This window comes from Sphaeramia orbicularis, chromosome 6 (genome assembly GCF_902148855.1).
Source record: "Sphaeramia orbicularis chromosome 6, fSphaOr1.1, whole genome shotgun sequence".
Lineage (NCBI taxonomy): Eukaryota > Metazoa > Chordata > Actinopteri > Kurtiformes > Apogonidae > Sphaeramia > Sphaeramia orbicularis.
Genome location: NC_043962.1, coordinates 21,556,716 through 21,575,629, shown reverse-complemented (window position 1 = coordinate 21,575,629; position 18,914 = coordinate 21,556,716). Strand labels below are relative to the sequence as shown.

Sequence of the window (18,914 nt, the reverse complement as noted above, 5' to 3'; positions counted from 1 at the left end):
AACACCCTGGAAAGGGCTTTTAAGGAAACATGTAGGTGTCAACTATGCACTATAAAAGGCTTTTTATTATACTCGAGCCTGGTGTCTTGGATTTTTTCCTTGTTTGTTATTTGGTCCAGGACTCCAAAGACAATTATTCATTTAGTGGTTCATTAAGTGACTTAAGTACAGTTTTCTTTAAAAGGTTAGATATTTCAGGTCATTTCCTGAATGAAGGCCTTCTTCTAATTTCCTGATAATTACACTGCAAAAATCCAAACCTTACCAAGTGTATTTTTCTCATTTCTAGTCAAAATATCTCATCACACTTAAAATAAGACATAATCACCTAAAGAGTAACTTTTCAGTGAGATATAAGAACTTATTTTCAGGCAACAGATCTTGAAAATCTTTTTTCAAGAAATCTTACCAAGATAATTTTCACTTGTTCCATTCCATCTGCTTGAATTAAGCAAAAAAAAATCTGCCAATTGAAAATGATTTTGAAATAAGATTTTCAAGATCTGTTGCCTGAAAATAAGTTCTTATATCTCACTGAAAAGTTACTCTTTAGGTGATTATGTCTTATTTTAAGTGTGATGAGATATTTTGACTAGAAATGAGAAAAATACACTTGGTAAAATTTTGATTTTTTCCAGTGTACCTGGATTTTATTGATATATCCATGTTCCCCAGCTTGGAATGTACTTTATTCATTGATACAAACATTGCATAGAACCATAGACTGTATGTAATTTGTGGACAGCGAGGTCACCTCTTGGATTCTGAAATGGGATTCTTTAGCCAGTAGTTTGCGACCTGGCTTTCAGCATGTTAGCTTTTTGGAATGCAACAGGAGCCTGAATAGTCAGAGGTGAGATCATGCTAAGTGGTAGTTTACTGACTTGGTAAAACAGTAAACTTCATCAAGCATTACGTAACAAAGTGATTTTACTGGAGATTATTGACTACAATTATAGCGAAGCTTGTCAGGAAAACAGAAACATCAATGGTTCAACTCGGCAGGCGAGCGATGAGCTCATACTGACCTGTCAATCAAACTTTGACAGAGAAATACTGAAACTTTTTAGAGAGAAGTTCAATGTCCAGGGTTTTTTTGGAGCTAACTCCAGTGGCCATCAGCAGTTTTAAAAACTGTAAGTTACTTTCGCATTAGCTTATTTTTAGAGCCAAGGTCCTTTCCCCTTAAACGAATGTTCTTGCTTCTGATTAAGTGTCTAACTATGGCAAATAACAGTTCCTCAGTTTCCCTTTGAGATTTCCCTGTCAATTTCTACCTTAATACCAATTCATTTTTAAATGTAAGTTTAAGGAAAATCTATATGAGATGCCTTAAAATACACCACAAAACACCAATGTATCAAAATGTGTCCGGTATAAAATTATACAGCTTAAATTATTAAATCGAGCTTGTATCACACCCTACATACAAAATATAATGAATAAGGAAAAATTAAGTTTGTGCTGGCATGGTTGTGGGGCAGAAGGCACACTAATGCATATGCTGTGAAGTTATTTTGGAGTGCTGTTGTTGAAAAATGATCTTTTCTGTTTGATGTGCAGATTATAAGGGAATAAGAAGCCAAAATGTCAAATCAAATATAATGGACAAAATACTGCCACTGGGATTTCTATCAGCAAAGTGCATTACAATGATAATCTGGAAGGAACGCAAAAACAACTGTTTTAGTATAGACAATTGGTTCAGGGACCTCCTTTCTATGGAACGGGCCTCACTTTTGTTGGACCCTCCCAATGAATTTAAAACACCAGGGCCTTAGTATGGTAAGTAAGCACCAGTTACAGCCTAATCCATTATTGTGTTGATTGGGATGTATTCCTGAATCATTGAGATCACATAAGAATACTGTTATTTTTTTGTTAATACTTGTCCGAAAGGTTCTTATGACCAAATGGGTAGAAGAACCTCCTTTAATACATCTGTGGAAGTCTTTGATATCAGACTATACTTCTCTGGAAAGACTAAGATTTTATGTTAACGATCAGAAGGACGTCTTTACAGCAAAGTTTGGCAAAGTATCTGGGAACTTTTGGATTTGCTATATATTTCATACAACCTGTATGTACTGTGCCGGACTGTATAATTTTGAAAATGTAAAAAAAAAATGCCACCGTCAAATTTTGTTTGCTTAAAAATATATATTAACCCTTTCATGCATAGTGGTCACTCCAGTGGACAGTTATTCTCCAGCTGTTCTCTTGTATATTCATGGGTTTTGTTGTTTTAGTTCCATATCAGCCAACACAGTGGACACTTATGCATCATCCCATAATACACTGACATTCATACCATCACTGTAACTGTGCTGCTCTTGATAAACCTGATCTGTAGTAACATGTTTGAGTGGAAATCAATTGCTAGTTGTTATTAGACTGTAATTAACAGTTTTCTGAAACAAAAAGGTTTTTTTTTTTTTTTTTGCATGTTATCTCCATGAAGTGAGTAATAACTAGTATTAGAGTATGTGAAAATGTGAGAAAACATCAGATGTAAAAATGTATTCCGTAGTTTTCACAGTTTATCACTTTTTGATATTGCATTTTAAATACATGTTTCTTCACTTGTAGAAGCCAATAACGTAATAATGACCGATAATGTAATAAATTTGCCATTTTTAAACTGTAATAGGCCAATAACACTGGTCTACAATTTTTTAGAAATGATTTGCTTCAGAGATTAAATGTGCTAAATGTTATGTATTTTAATAAGATTAATTGGAAAATAAATGACAAAAGTGCCGGTTTGCTGATGTTTTCAAGGTATATGATTAAGTGTTAGTACACATATATATTGGTTTATGTACATTTATAGAATAGTTTTATAAATCTTCCACTAAATAGAACCTGTAAAGTGAATGTATTCTAATGTGCAGACAGTGTTTTGAAGTAGATCTTGTTGCTCTGAGACAAATATTCCTTTTGAGTCAAACCCATTCTCTCGTTAATTCTTGAATTTCACATTTTGACCGAAGGTTGTATCTTGGAAACTTCAGCCAACCAGCATTTTTTACTTGATTTTTCTTTATCAGTGACTCTCGTGGTAAAATTTCATTACTTTTATTCTGGAAGCATTTTCCTTGTAGACCAGTGTAACGTAATAAAATTCTGAACCGATAACGTAATAACTTTTGGCCAATAACATAAGAACTTATTATGTTATTGGCCTGGTAAAAAAAATTCTTTGCAAATGTAATAACTGAGCCAATAATGTAATAATATATTAATATCACTGTATTTAAGTTTCATTTATTAGATATAACTGATAAAATTTCTCTCTCTCTCCCTTTCTCTCTCTCTCAATAACCAGTCAATAGCATGATAAGTTATGTAATTGGCCAAAAGTTATTACGTCATCGGTTCAGAACTTTTATTACATTATTGGCTTATTACATTTTCAAAATGGCAAATTTATTACTTTATTGTCCGTTACTACAAATTAAATTCATGGCGTCCAGCTCAGTGGACGTTTTTCTAACTCCATTCAAAATCGGTTCATTAAAAAATTTCAATCACATTGTTTTTCCACGCCTAAAGAGGAATAAAAACACTAAGGAAAAAAATCTTGACTAAGGTCCTCATAATTCATGCATCAAAGGGTTAATGTGATGGTCCTGTACTTTTCTGTGTAACAAATTTTACGAATGTAAGCTCTACAACCCCTCATCCCAGCCTTGTCTGTGTATGTATACGTATTATTTTTATGTCTGTCAGAAATTATTAATAAAAAAACCCAAAAATACACCACAAAACAAGTTCATATAGTATTCACAAATACAGTCTTGTTTTTTTTTGTGTCTGATACGGAATTTAGACTCTTTTTACCTTTGACCTCATAAGTATCAAGTGTTACTGCGGTACATCTGTATTTGACTCACCCGAGCTCTCCTGGAATGTGGCGAAAAAGCCGTCAAAGTTCTTATAGCCATCGGACACAAACAGAATGTGAAGACTGTTGCCAGAGCTCTGAATCGGCAGAGGTCTGTTGTTCCCGCAGAATCGACCAATAACACGTGATCTTATACTATCACCATCTCGGACTTCCACATAGTCATAACGACACGAATGGTGAAGTTCCAGACTCAGCATCATGAACCTGTGGAAAAAAAAAAATATAAAGCATAAGAAAGACATTAATATAAATCACCACAGTTATGACAGTTGAATATAATATTTCCACGGCGTGTTCATTTCTGCTAAATTCCATGAAACTCTACCAGTCGTCTTGGTCGGTCTATAATTCAGCCCTGCTATAGTCATCGTGTTTTTCCTTTTCTGGAAAATCTGCACACCTGTATTCCCTGGCAGTGCCACATTAACTGGCATCAACTCTTTAAAATCTACAGCCAACAAACAAATACTAAATAGTAATGACACCTGCTGGATATGGTTAACCACAGCGGGTCATTTGCACCGCTGTTGCCTGGTTTACTTCAGTTAATAGTGTGTATAATGTGCTTTCGCTGTGTGCCATAGCAATTAAAGATTAAATTTATGTGCGTAGTCTTCTGTATTTTGTTTTTCTGGGCCCAACAGTGATTATTTGGAGTTTAGAAGTGAGGATTAAAGAAAATGAGTCACCAGAGATTATGGTTAAAACAGGTACAGACAGGAATGAGTAAATTCTTACAAAACACACACACTTTGCAGCAACCTTTCACAATCTTATGGACATTTCGCAGCAGTGATAAAATAGTAAACACATCCAAGAAACCTAAACCATATGTCTCTTTGTGGCTTTGGATGGTTTCGTAACATATTAAGATAAGACCATTAAAAACAACTGAATCTTGAGAGTTTCTCAGGTCTTGATTTAAAATGTTGATTTCCCAATGTTTTTCCCCAAACAAGAATTAAGGGCCAGTGATTCGTGAGTAGAATACACTCAGTTATTCCCAGTGTGCTTTAAAATATTCCGAACACTCAGAAGGTTGACTTTGTAGACTGTCTGAATGCCAATTAAGTTATTATAATAATCTACATAAGCTTGTAATTCATGAAATGTTTAGTTTAGATGCAGAGTGTGACACTAGGAATACTTTCATTTCATTTCATGACCTTTATTTAAACTCAGAGATATACTGAAGACGCAACCTCATTTACAATATAGCCGAGACAAAACAAAACATACAATGGACATATCAGAAATACCGACAAGTGAAAGTGACAAAGACGAATTAAAAACACAGAAGGTTACTTCAAAACAGGAACAGCTGGAGGTAAAATAAGACGGAATTATGGATTTAGAACATAAAAGTACCAAGAACTGAAAGTGATAAAGCTGAACAAAAAAACGACATCTACTTAAAAACAGGAGCAGCCGGAGGTAAAATAAGAAGTGATTAAGGATTTAAATTGTCCTAATGCAGTGGTTCCCAACCTTTTTTGACTCGTGACCCCATTTTAACATCACAAATTTCTGGCGACCTGACATATAAATGGAGACTTTTTTTTTTTTCTTTTTTTTTTTTTTTTTTGGCTAAAATGAATTTGTTTTTGATCATGTAATAGTTTGCTATGCTATACAGTATTGCAAATAAACGTTAATTTTAGACAACATTTAGTCTATACAGGGTGGGGAAGCAAAATTTACAATGAACATTTAGTTGTTTTTTCTCAGCAGGCACTACGTCAATTGTTTTGAAACCAAACATAATCATACCTAACACTATTATCCATACCTTTTCAGAAACTTTTGCCCATGTGAGTAATCAGGAAAGCAAACGTCAAAGAGTGTGTGATTTGCTGAATGCACTCGTCACACCAAAGGAGATTTCAAAAATAGTTGGAGTGTCCATAAAGACTGTTTATAATGGAAAGAAGAGAATGACTATGAGCAAAACTATTACGAGGAAGTCTGGAAGATACTACTAAAGAAGAATGGGAGAAGTTGTCACCCGAATATTTGAGGAACACTTGCGCAAGTTTCAGGAAGCGTGTGAAGGCAGTTATTGAGAAAGGAGGACGACACATGGAATAAAAACATTTTCTATATGTAAATTTTCTTGTGGCAAATAAATTCTCATGACTTTCAATAAACTAATTGGTCATACACTGTCTTTCAATCCCTTTCAATCAAAATATTGTAAATTTTGCTTCCCCACCCTGTATAATGTATATTATTATGGACAGAGGCAGTAAATCCAGGTGTAGATTACTGCACAAAGTGAGAATTTGATTTTCCTTGGTCAAGATATGTACAGTCAGTCCAGCTGTGATTTACAAGGCTGACAATTAATACTGAACCAACAATAACTCAAACTATGAATTATGAAAGAGCTGCAGCATCTGAAACTGACCACAATGAATATTGGACAGATAAACAATACCACAGTGCTTCAGTTTCACCTTCAGAGTTTGTCATGTCTGTTATGTATTGGGATAGTCTCTCTCAACACAACATATTTTTTTATTAGTAAGTTTTTATTCTTATCAATTACTAAAAATTCCAGGCAACCCCGAGGTTGAAAAACACTGTCCTAATGATAAAAGTGTGGTGAGTTTCACATGGTTTTGGAGCACAGTAGGAAAAACTGGACTTTCCAAATTCAGTACGAACTGAAGGAACCTGCAGTGTGAGCCAGTCCTTTGAGCGAGTGTGATATTAACTTGCATTAAAAGATACTAAAAAATTAATATAAGATGGTAAAAGACCAGTGAGGGCTTTAAAACAAATAACATCCAATCTCACGCCTGTTGGGTAGAGAGGGCCGTTCAACTTTAGAACTAGAAAAGCACTCGGAGGGCTTTTCTATCTTATCTAACCCTAACCCCAACCCCCTCCCCATCACCACCAAAATTTAATCATTTGTTCCTTGTGCCAATATCAACACTTCCTGAAAATTTAATCCAAACCTGTCCACTTTTTGAGTTATCTTGCTAACAAACAGACAGACAAACAAACAAACCCCGATGAAAACATAACCTCCACCGTTCCTTGGCAGAGGTAATAAAGGTCTCAATGGTGAGTGTACTGGCAGTTTGTACTGAGAGAAACTCTAAGAAGTGTCCTTTCCACTGCACAGACGTTTCAGATGTAACGGCCTTGGCCTTACACTGGAACAGACATCCAGCGCTGATGAACTTTATGTAAAACACTGACTTAATCTTTGCTTGCTCTTGTTTTCCTTTAACACAGGCCCGGATGTCAAGGAAGCACATAGGCTACTGAGACACATAGGAATGTTAAATACGCCGGACAGTATCCAAAATTTACCCAGAAGTTAAACCTATTTGTGACAGATGTGGACAAGCACCTGCTACTCTCCTTCACACTTTTTTGGTCATGTTCAAGTCTAACTGCATTCTGGTCTTCAATATTTCAAATCAAAGTTTATTTATATAGCACTTTACAACATAAAGAAGCCCAAAATGCTTTACATCTAAAAGCATGATTAAATTATATTTGAATATTTGAAGCACATTCAGCCATTTCAGGTCTGACCATTGACCCCTGCCCTTTTATCGGACTTTTTGGCATACCGTTAGAAGATCTCCTTCTACAAAGGCCACAATTAAATAGTATAGTCTACTCCTCCCTTTTAGCATGGCGAATCATTCTTTTAAATTGAAAGAATGAATAACCCCCCTTCTTTTGGCAGATGGATATATGATGTCATGTTTTTCCTTAAAATTGAAAAGATTAGATACACACTGAATGGATCAATGGGAAGTTTAATGTGGTATAGCATCCTTTTATTACCTCTGCCAGGAGGTATTGTGATCACTTTGCTTTGTTTGTTTGTTTGTTTGTTTGTCAGCAAGATAACTCAAAAAGTTATGGACGGATTTTCATGAAATTTTCAGGAAATGTTGATACTGGCACAAGGAACAACTGATTAAATTTTGGTGGTGGCCGGGGGCGGGGGGGCCTCTGTCTTGGCAGAGGTCTGCGCTCTCCGCGTGCTTTTCTTTTTTCTTATGTAGAACAGCTGACAATGCACCTTGACTCTGGATAATGTGTGCTGTGTACAAAGTGATTGGGTAATAACATAGTGGAACCCTTTCTTTCTTTCTCTCTTTCTTTATCATTTATTTATTTATTTAATGTGGTGTCTGTTATATGTCTCAGAGTTTGTCTTACTTTTTGTATGTTTAAAAGACTCAATATGAATAAAAATACATCGATAAAAACAAATAAATAAATAATACACCAGACAGTTATTGTTAGTAGTTAAGTCCGTAAATACGTTGATTGTGATGAGAGCATGCTGACCTAAACCGTTAAAGACAGAAATATGGTTTGTGTGTTTGTTTGTTTGTTTGTTAGCAAAAAACTCAAAAAGTTATGGACGGATTTTCAGGAAATTTTCAGGAAATGTTGATACTGGAATAAGGAAGAAATGATTACATTTTGGTGGTGATCGGGGGGGGGGGGGGGGGGGGGGGATCTGTCTTGGCGGAGGTCTGCGCTCTCCAAGTGCTTTTCTTGTTTCTTATGTAGAACAGTTGACAATGCACCTTGACTCTGGATAATGTGGGCTGTGTACAAAGTGATTGTGTAATAACATAGTGGAACCCTTTATCTATCTATCTATCTATCTATCTATCTATCTATCTATCTATCTATCTATCTATCTATCTATCTGTCTGTCTGTCTGTCTGTCTGTCTGTCTGTCTGTCTGTCTGTCTGTCTGTCTGTCTGTCTGTCTGTCTGTCTGTCTGTCTGTCTGTCTGTCTGTCTGTCTGTCTGTCTATCTATCTATCTATCTGTCTGTCTGTCTGTCTGTCTGTCTGTCTGTCTGTCTGTCTGTCTGTCTGTCTGTCTGTCTGTCTGTCTGTCTGTCTGTCTGTCTGTCTGTCTGTCTGTCTGTCTGTCTGTCTAATGTGGTGTCTTATACCTCTGTTATATGTCTCAGTGTTTGTCTTACTTTTTGTATGTTTAAAAGACTCAATATGAATAAAAATACATTGATAAAAAAAAAAATACACCAGACAGTTATTGTCAGTTGTTAAGTCCATAAATACGTTGCTTGTGATGAGAGCATACTCACCTAAACCGTTAAAGACAGAAATACAGCAATAGCCTGCTTGTAATTCAGTCGCTGAAGCCCAGACTTATAACTTCCCATTAGTCTGTTTATGAGCCCACTAGCTAGGGGGTTTTGTTGAATTTCTGTTTAAAAGGGCATAAATGTATAGCATTCTAATATAACTGACATTAGCGTTTACAGCAGTGCTTCTATATATACAGAAGAAAACAACATTAAGAATTGTTAAACATCTTTTACACGCGCAACAAACCATTAAACGTAGGCCTGAAAGTAGCTGTATGGAAGTTTTGTTCTGTTAATACAAAGCACAAATGCTAGCCCTGTAAAATGCTGTCTGTGTAATGGAGAGAATTACATAAATACATAGTTATCACTGGACTGAAAAGTAATAACTTCTCTGAAAAAAAAAAGGAGGGTGTAATAACTTTTCTGAAAGAGGGGATGTTGTGGTTACCAAACTTTGCTTTAGACTCGCATGTGTCTATGACTTACATCTGGCAGAAATATCAGAACAAAGTGGAAATTTGACTTAAGTCAGCCAGCCATTAATAACTATTGCAGATGGACATTAAAGATCCCAAAAGTGATGATTTCATGCCAGATGAAACTGTGGCAACTTTATTGACACATCCTGGACGTTACTGACTCTGTATCTTTTTTGGTTTCCAATAGTTACGTATGCATTGGTATGTTTTTGCTGTGAGGTGTGTTTCATATCTAACTGGGACTCTTTATTCCACTGGTGCTATTGAGTTTATTTTCCTGTCATTTGGTTGGACTGATCTATATTTTTGTCGCCTCCATTCAGAGACAGTTGAAGGAAAAGTTCTGCATTTTCAGGTGCTTTCATGGTCAGTAGTTGCTTTGCGTGTTTGATGTGACATTAGCAAAATAGGTGTGACTGCAGCTACTGAAACTGGAATTACAGAAAAAACAAAATTAATCTCCTGTATAATGATGATCATAGATTCCCCCATGATGTTCATTAACCCTTTCATGCATGAATTATAAGCACTTTAATCAAGATTTTTTTTTTCTGAGTGTTTTTATTCTCCTTTAGGCATGAAAATTAATAATGCAATTATTATTATTATTATTTTTTTTTTTTTTTTTTTATGAACCTATTTTTCTTGGAGTTACAAAACCGTCCACTCAGCTGGACAGCATGTGTTTAATTTTAGAAGCAAAGAAACATATATTTATTGATATTCTGTGTGAAAACTATGAAATAAAAACATTTTTAATGCCGCTAAGCTGATGTTTTCTCACATTTTAACATACTCAAATACTAGTTATTACCCACTTCAAGGACATAATATGCAAAAAACAACTTTTTGTTTAAAAAAGCAAAAAAAAAACTGTTAAAGTCTAATAACGATTAACATTTTTTACACTCAAACATGTTACTACAGATCAGGTTTATCAAGAACAGCAAAGTTACATTAATGGTATGAATTGGAATGTATTATGGGATGGTGCATAAGTGTCCACTGTGTTGGCTGATATGGAACTAAAACAACAAAATCTATGAATATACAAGAAAATACCTTTGAACAGCTGTCCACTGTAGTGACCACTATGCATGAAAGGGTTAAGTCACAAACATAATTACTTGTGCAAATAAAGACATGCTACATATCATTACAAGGCTTAGATTCTCCATATTTTTGCTATTTGGGTGTTTTTATGGAAATCATGAGCACTAAAGAACAATTCATCATAAAGTCAAAACGTGTTGAGGATTATTCACGCTCCTTTAGTCCAGCGGTAGTGAATTATTATTTAAAGAGGTCAGGATAGAGAAAATTTACTCATGTACAGGTCTGCAGCATCATTATGTTTAAGTTGCATTATAATTTAGTTATGCATCAATTCACCCATAAAGACCCAGTGCTACTTTTGTGGCAGTTCCAAAAGATATTGAACTTTTCTTATAATATTATCCTCTGTATTTTGCATTTTTTCAGTGTAAATCATGTAGTTTCCTATGATAAATTTACTGATTATGTAGATTTTCATAAAAGCTCAGATTAAAGTTGAAGATTATTACATCAAAAATGGAGAAAACTGTTGAAAAAGTGACTTTTTCAGCAACAATATCAATAATTGAATGTAAATCAAGTGTCTCCATGGACTGTCACTGATCCAACTCCATGCGTTTTACTGGTGAATCAATGTTGTAGAACAGGGGTGTTAAACTCATTTTAGTTCAGGGGCCACATTCGGCTAAATTTGATCTGCAGTGGGCCGAACCGGTAAAATAACATAATAATATATAAATAATGTCAACTCCAAACTTTTCTCTATGTATTAGAGCAAAAAAAAGTACATTTACATTATGAACAGGTTTACATCTACAAACTACCCTTTAAGACAATGTGAATAATATGAGCAAACTGAAAAAATAAGTGTAATTTTAACAATATTAAGCCTCAGTTTATCATTTACACATGTACATTAGAACTTACAAATCACAGTGGATCTACAAACACACAAAACATTTAATAACAGGCAGAATATGCACTTACTTCTCTTAAGACATTCCAGGTTGTTCATATTTGTTCAGGTTATTCACGTTTTTTGCGAAATTATACTTTGATTTAGTGGAAATACATGAAAATATTTACATTTACAAAGAGAAAAAATTGGATTTGTGAGTATTTATAAATTATTATGATAGTATTTTACTGGTCTGACCCACTTGAGATTGAATTGGTCTGAACGTGGAGCCTAAACTAAAAGGATTGTTAATATCTTAGTGTAATTTTTACATTTCACAAATTCATCCCAAGGGCCGGACTGGACCCTTTGGCGGGTCGGATTTGGCCCCCGGGCTGCATGTTTGACACCTGTGTTGTAGAAGATGACGGCATTTCCACGGTAACTAGAAAAGGTGACTTTTTCAACAAAATATATCATTAATCGAACATAAAACAAGCATCCCCATTTATTGACATTTATCAAACTCCATTGGTTTTACTGGTGAGTCAGTGTTGCAGAGGATGACGATGTTTCCACGGTAACTACGGAGCCTCTGAACGTCCAAATAGATCATATGTGATGATCATGAAAAGACGACAAACTGCATTTTACACTAATTATTTACATGTATTGATAAGATTAGTGGATCAACAGGTATTAAACAGTTTAGATCAGTAGATGGTTTTGGTCGACAGTGGATGTTTGGGTCTTTATGGGTTAATTTATGTGTATTGAAATAGTATTGTCATTGTATCGACATCTACAGAGTGTGAAGTCAAATAAAACAAAGAAAGCTATAATTCAATACCATTTCGGGAATATTTATTTTTAGTGCAACTCTGGGCTCTGGAGGGTTTTTATGTGATTTTATTTCCAAACTGATTATTTTACCTGAGTTCTATGGTGAAGGGACGATCCACCTGAATGGTCCACTCGCACCGGGCGTTGTTGGGGTAACTCTCCAGCACCAAATGGCCCTGTCGTTTATGGATGACACCCCCACATTCTGTAGCACACAAAACAAGAGACTCCATTTGAGCAAATCGAGTAAAAACTGGGGCGCTAGTTAAAATTACAGAGCCTGTTAATTATAGCATAATTATTATTTTACATAACTATATTCAGCTGCTTTGGTTCACGCTCAAACCGAAGGTAATTACAGTTAAATTTCGCCAATGAATGCTCAGAGACATAAAGAAACATAAACACAGAGCACAAAGGGCCAACAAAGATATTCAGCAGCTTGCTTCTGCTTTTAATTTAATGTATACTTATTGTGCCCTGTGGCTACATATTTGCATACGAGGCTATAGTCCGTGTTGAAATGTTACACAATAAATCATTTTATTGGATTCCTAAATGTTGACTCTGTCTTGTCATTCAGCTGATTGTGGAAAACCTCCTGGGCATGTGGCAGCCGTCCAAGGTGCCATCTTTGACTTAGATTAAGATAAATCAGCATGGATGGAAAGACTATAAAGCACATAATATCCATTTCACCTACATAGTACATGTGTTTAAAAATAATTACAGTAAAGCCATGCAGAAGCTGCTACTTTGGGATACTACTTGTACTAGACTATATATATGTGTACTTGTACTAGACTATATATGTGTGCTTGTACTAGACTATATATGTGTGCTTGTACTAGACTATATATGTGTGCTTGTACTAGACTATATATGTGTGCTTGTACTAGACCATATATGTGTACTTGTACAGACAATATATGTGTACATGTACAGACAATATATATGTACTTGTACTAGACCATATATGTGTACTTGTTCAGACAATATATGTGTACTTGTACTAGACCATATATGTGTACTTGTACTAGACTATATATGTGTGCTTGTACTAGACTATATATGTGTGCTTGTACTAGACTATATATATGTGCTTGTACTAGACTATATATATGTACTTGTACTAGACTATATATGTGTACTTGTACTAGACTATATATGTGTGCTTGTACTAGACTGTATATGTGTACTTGTACAGACTATATATGTGTGCTTGTACTAGACTATATATGTGTACTTGTACAGACAATATATGTGTACTTGTACTAGACCATATATGTGTACTTGTACAGACAATATATGTGTACTTGTACTAGACCATGTATGTGTGTACTTGTACTAGACTATATATGTGTACTTGTACAGACAATATATATGTACTTGTACTAGACCATATATGTGTGATTGTACTAGACCATATATGTGTACTTGTACAGACAATATATGTGTACTTGTACTAGACCATATATGTGTACTTGTACTAGACCATATATGTGTACTTGTACTAGACCATATCTGTGTACTTGTACTAGACTATATATGTGTACTTGTACTAGACCATGTATGTGTGTAATTGTACTAGACGATAGATAGATAGATAGATAGATAGATAGATAGATAGATAGATAGATAGATAGATAGATAGATAGATAGATAGATAGATAGATAGATAGATAGATAGATACTGTATTTTTTTTTTTTTTTTTTAAACAACGTACTCATGCAGTCTCCACCAGACCAGCCGGGCCGACACTCTGCACAGTATCTGCCACTAATGAAGAAATCATCCCTCGGCCCCCACGTTCCATTGTTACAGCGTTTACAGTTCTCAAATACACTGCAACCTAAAAAAAAAGAGTAAAAGGAAAATCACAGTCAAAGGGAAGTCAGACAAACACTGCAATTATAATAAGAATTTAGATTATTATACATTCTGAAACAGCTTTGGCTCTGTTGCCCTGCTATAAACCCTGCAAAACTCATTAAATTTACTTTTCCACTAGAACAGAATGCACAAGTATAAAGTATTGCCACTTCCTGAAATAAAACTGTTTAGAAAACCCATGGGAGGATGTATTTTCACTTATGAGCCTCCTCTGTCCACTGGGGTTAAAGAGCTACATACGACCTGCTTACAGGTAGGATTTTTTTTTTTTTTTTTTTTACAGCAAATGAGCTGGGGATGTACACATGGTAATTTATGGTTGTACGAAGGTCCTGAAGAACATTTTTAGTACAGTTAAACTTGATGCTCAGGTATCCATTTAATTCTGAACAGCTGTTTTTTTCCCCATAAAGGAAAACATGAGCACATTCGAGCAGTAAGGAAAACATTACACACATGTATAGGTGGATGGCATGTAGGAAAATGACTTGAAGAAAACAAGATTGTGCGAGTGTGAGTTGCAGCTCACGTGCAGACATCCCCAGGTAGTTGTGTTCTGACATATACACATGCATGGGCTTTTCACACAGACAATGATGTGCTCATCTGGAAGATTTGCTCCCATTTCATTCACAAATCATAGTTCCAAGTGCGATCATTCACTCCGCCAGTTCAAGAGATTTCTGCCAGTAAGTCAGAGAAGGAGCCAATGTGAATGCTGGCCCGGAAACAAATTAGATCAGACAAATAATCGGGTTATTTTCAGACTTTCTACGACACTGTTTGTCATGCTTCGCAAAGAACAGATGAACAAATGTGCAGGCAGACCATACCTCCTCTTGCACAAACTGGCAGATTCAAGAAAACAGACTGAAGGTGTAGATTCATGTAATTTAGTATTTAACCCTGGAAAGCCTGAACTATTACATTACTGACAAAAAAATTCAGTTCTTTGAAATTGGAGCCCTTATTGGTCCTTCTGAACAACTAAAAAAAATGTGTTTTTAAACATCAATTTCAATGTATGACTTTCAATTTTGTATCTTATTTGATAAATCAGGTCTTAATGCTCAAATATTATTATTTTTGAACAAACAAAAATATAATATAACACAAACATGTCTGACAAATTGGTAATTGCTTTTCAAAATTGGTAAAGTTCTGCCTCCTTCCTCACTAAGTTAATCTTTTAGTGTCACTGGAAAGGCCTCTGGTGAACGAATTCCTCCCCCCTGGTGGACTATTTGTCTATTGCATGTATCTAATTGTATACATCAGGTTTTTCAAGACAACAAATATCACCCTGATCATGTAGAGGGCTTCAAAACTCATGTATCAAATATGATACATTTGGCGTTATCGGGTTAGTATTTATTTATTTGCACATCACAAACAAGAAAAAAAAAACATCATGCAAGTAACACCATTGTGTAGGAGAGGACAGAAGCCAAAAAAGGCATATGTAAATACCTCCCCAGAAATAAACAATACACAAAAAAAAAAAGAATAAAAATATGATATAAGTGAAATAATAATTAAATAATGATAAAGAAGATGTTGATTGAAGTTCAGAATGTAGATTATTCCAAAGATGTGGTCCACGATATTTTTTTGAATGGCCTTGTCAGTTATTTATTCTGCTCTTCATGAAAAGGTTTGCAAAATCATATTAATCTGCATTTAGAAGTTGTACCTGGATGGATGATGCAGGGGTCACACTCGTTGATGGCGTTGCGGCAGCAGGGTACTGCATAGCCCACTGGAGTCCCCTGGAGAGGACATTTACAGCGGATCACGTCATACTCGCAACAGCCTCTGCACATAACGTTCCACTCTGGGCCTGGGCAGTGATTGTACAGATGCCTGTAATCTAAAGAAAACCACAAATCAGGATCAGAAACATCCATCCAAGCTGCAGGTGGGCATAGCATTTATGTGTGGAAACGAGACAAACAGAAGTCAAACATGCAGGGTTCCTACGCAAGTATGGAAAAGAATGGAAAATGGAAACAAATGTATGGAAAAATATTCATGTTTCCAAGACTGTTACCGCTGATCTATTTTCTAAAGCATAAAATTACAAATATCTAAAAAAAAAAAAAAAAAAGAAATGGATCGATTGTTTTTTTTAACCCTTTCATGCATGAATTATGAGAACCTTAACCAAGATTTTTTTTCCTAAGTGTTTTTATTCCTCTTTAGGCATTTAAAAAACAATGAGATTGAAAAAGTTTTTATGAATCTGTTTTTCATGGAGTTGCAAAAATGTCCGCTCAGTTGGACATCATGTGTTTAATTTTTGAAGCAAAGAAACATGTATTTAATGATATACTGTGTGAAAACAATGAAACGAAAATGTTTTTAATGTTTGTAATCTGATGTTTTCTTATATTTTAACATACTCTAATACTAGTCAATACTCACTTCATGGAAATAATATGCAAAAAAAACACCTTTTTGTTGTTAATTACAATTTAATAAAAATAACAAGCAATTGCTTTACGCTCAAACATGTTACTGCAGGTCAGGTTGATCAAGAACATCAACGTTACAGTGTATGGGATAATGCATGAGCGCCCAATGTGTTAGCTGATAGGGAACTACAACAAAATCCATGAATATACAAGAGAACAGTAGAATAGCTGTCCACTGTAGTGATCACTATGCATGAAAGGGTTAAGGTGCATTTTTTTCATTTTTTATTTATGAAGTTTATTTGATAGAGACAATGCAAATTACATATTATAGCTTCCACCAGTTACAAAGAAGCTGTAGTAACTGATGATTCACCTAAAGAGATTACAGCTATTGTTAGTTTCCATCTCCAGTCACTAGTCAGGCTTTTAGCAAAGAAAGAAAGAAGTAGCAAACATTTCAGGTTGCATAAAATGACAATGTACAATCAGATGTAAAAAAAAAAAAAAATAAAAAAAAAAAAAATAAAAAAAAAAAATAATAAAAAAAAAATATATATATATATATATATATATATATATATTTATATATATATATATATATATATATATATATATTTATGCACACACACACACACATATACACAAATACATATATATATAAACAATAAACATGAATACAGCATATGTAAATATTTAAAGTCACATAAAATTACAGTAAAATCAGAATTGTTAAAAATGCTTGCAGTAGGCTACAAGTCCCAGAAAACATTTGAGCAGATTGACAAGTTGAATGCCCCGCCTTCCGCTCTTATCCTCCTCCAACCCGTTTTAAGGCGTTATAAGGTGTTGTCAAGTTCACTGCTGCTTCGACAGACAGTGATGTCCACACACTGTTCATGAGCGAGATATTCAACATGCTTTGTATGATCGTTGGCAGCACTCATAATAGGTAGAAGTAAATTCTCTGACGACTGGCTCATAAATCCCAAATATTAAAACTGGTTGGCTGGTTGGAAGCTTTTAAGCAAGACATCTGGAAATTAGGGTGTGGAAAAAGTATGGAATTTTGAATTGTGTTGAACTGAATTGTGTCACATTGTGGGAAAACAGAGGTAAAGTTGTCTGTTTGTTCATGCTGCAGCTCTTTATGGTTCTCCGGTTGTTTCCACTACCACGTATCCTCGAGCTTGTTGTTAGTGGAAGACAGGTTCTTAGTGGATTACCCCCTCTGTGCATTTCCATACTTTATTGCATCATACATCATTAACTCAACAACATGCCACAATGGTAAAGTCACCGTCACAAAAAACAGATTTAAATCATTAAACCTTACATATGCTAGCGTAAATTCTGACCTTCTACTCTCTGAAGTTTTTACACAGTAAATGTAATGCAATGTTTAATTGGATTGGAAACCAGTGAGTCATGGGCGTTTTACTTTGAATGATCCCGATTATGCAAGGGTGACTTTAAAAGCTGAAACAGACAAGTGGAAATTGTTTAGTGGCAGATGTGGATAGAGAACTAACAGAAGCTGCACTTTAAACTTGGCATGTTGCTGTTGCAGCATTTTGCACATAACCTCCTGTTAGCTTTGCAGTGGCAATAATCCTAACCTCAAACCTTTACTCCTTTTTGATACTCCCTAAAACACAGTCCAACTGGTTTTACTTGCACACACATTCCATAAATGTGTTCCCTTTTTTCACAAACATTTTGCCAGAAGCTCCACAGAAATTTTAATCTTTTCCCTTAATTATTAAACACACATTGCATAGCAGAGAAAACATTAGTAACCGTAAGTGATGAGTCTCCTACTGGGTGCATGCAGACTGTCTAGAATGGAGAAGCGCAGATGTCTTGGAATGCTGTGAGTTGTCCCCGCTGCCCTTGCACATTAATGATATCATAAATTGTGCCTGAGTCCAGCTAGAATCTGGCCTTCTCCTCAACTGTTTCCCCTCCACTGTAGAAGAAACGGTGAGCTATGACATGCACGCTGACATTAATCAAACAGAAAGTATGTTGTGCAAAGCGACTAGGTCAGTTATAAAGCAGGTTTTTTAAGGACAGACTTTTGTGCTTCATAAGCTGTCATTTGGCGGTTTTATCACCCATGTCTGTTCTTTTATCATTTTATTTATTGTTTTGATAATGTAGGCTCAGCTGGATTTGTACAAACGTGTTCGGCAAGCCCGCGACAACATGGCTGGCCGTCCGCCCTTCTTTGTATCGCACTGGAATAACATGTAATTGATCCCAGGATAGGGCTGGGTGATAAAACAATAACGATATATGTCGCAAAATAAC

The 18,914-nt window shown here is 35.2% G+C and overlaps 1 protein-coding gene across 1 annotated transcript in view; it reads right to left on the bottom strand.

Annotated features, from left to right (window-relative positions):
- Positions 1–18,914, bottom strand: part of pamr1b (peptidase domain containing associated with muscle regeneration 1b) — a 49,042-nt gene that overhangs the window by 20,792 nt on the left and 9,336 nt on the right. The window contains exons 2-5 of the mRNA XM_030136974.1: positions 15,881–16,057; positions 14,021–14,146; positions 12,384–12,498; positions 3,897–4,114 (exon numbers count right to left, since the gene is read on the bottom strand). Of these exons, the coding sequence (XP_029992834.1) occupies positions 3,897–4,114; positions 12,384–12,498; positions 14,021–14,146; positions 15,881–16,057 (636 nt within the window). The remainder of the gene's footprint in view (positions 1–3,896; positions 4,115–12,383; positions 12,499–14,020; positions 14,147–15,880; positions 16,058–18,914) is intronic.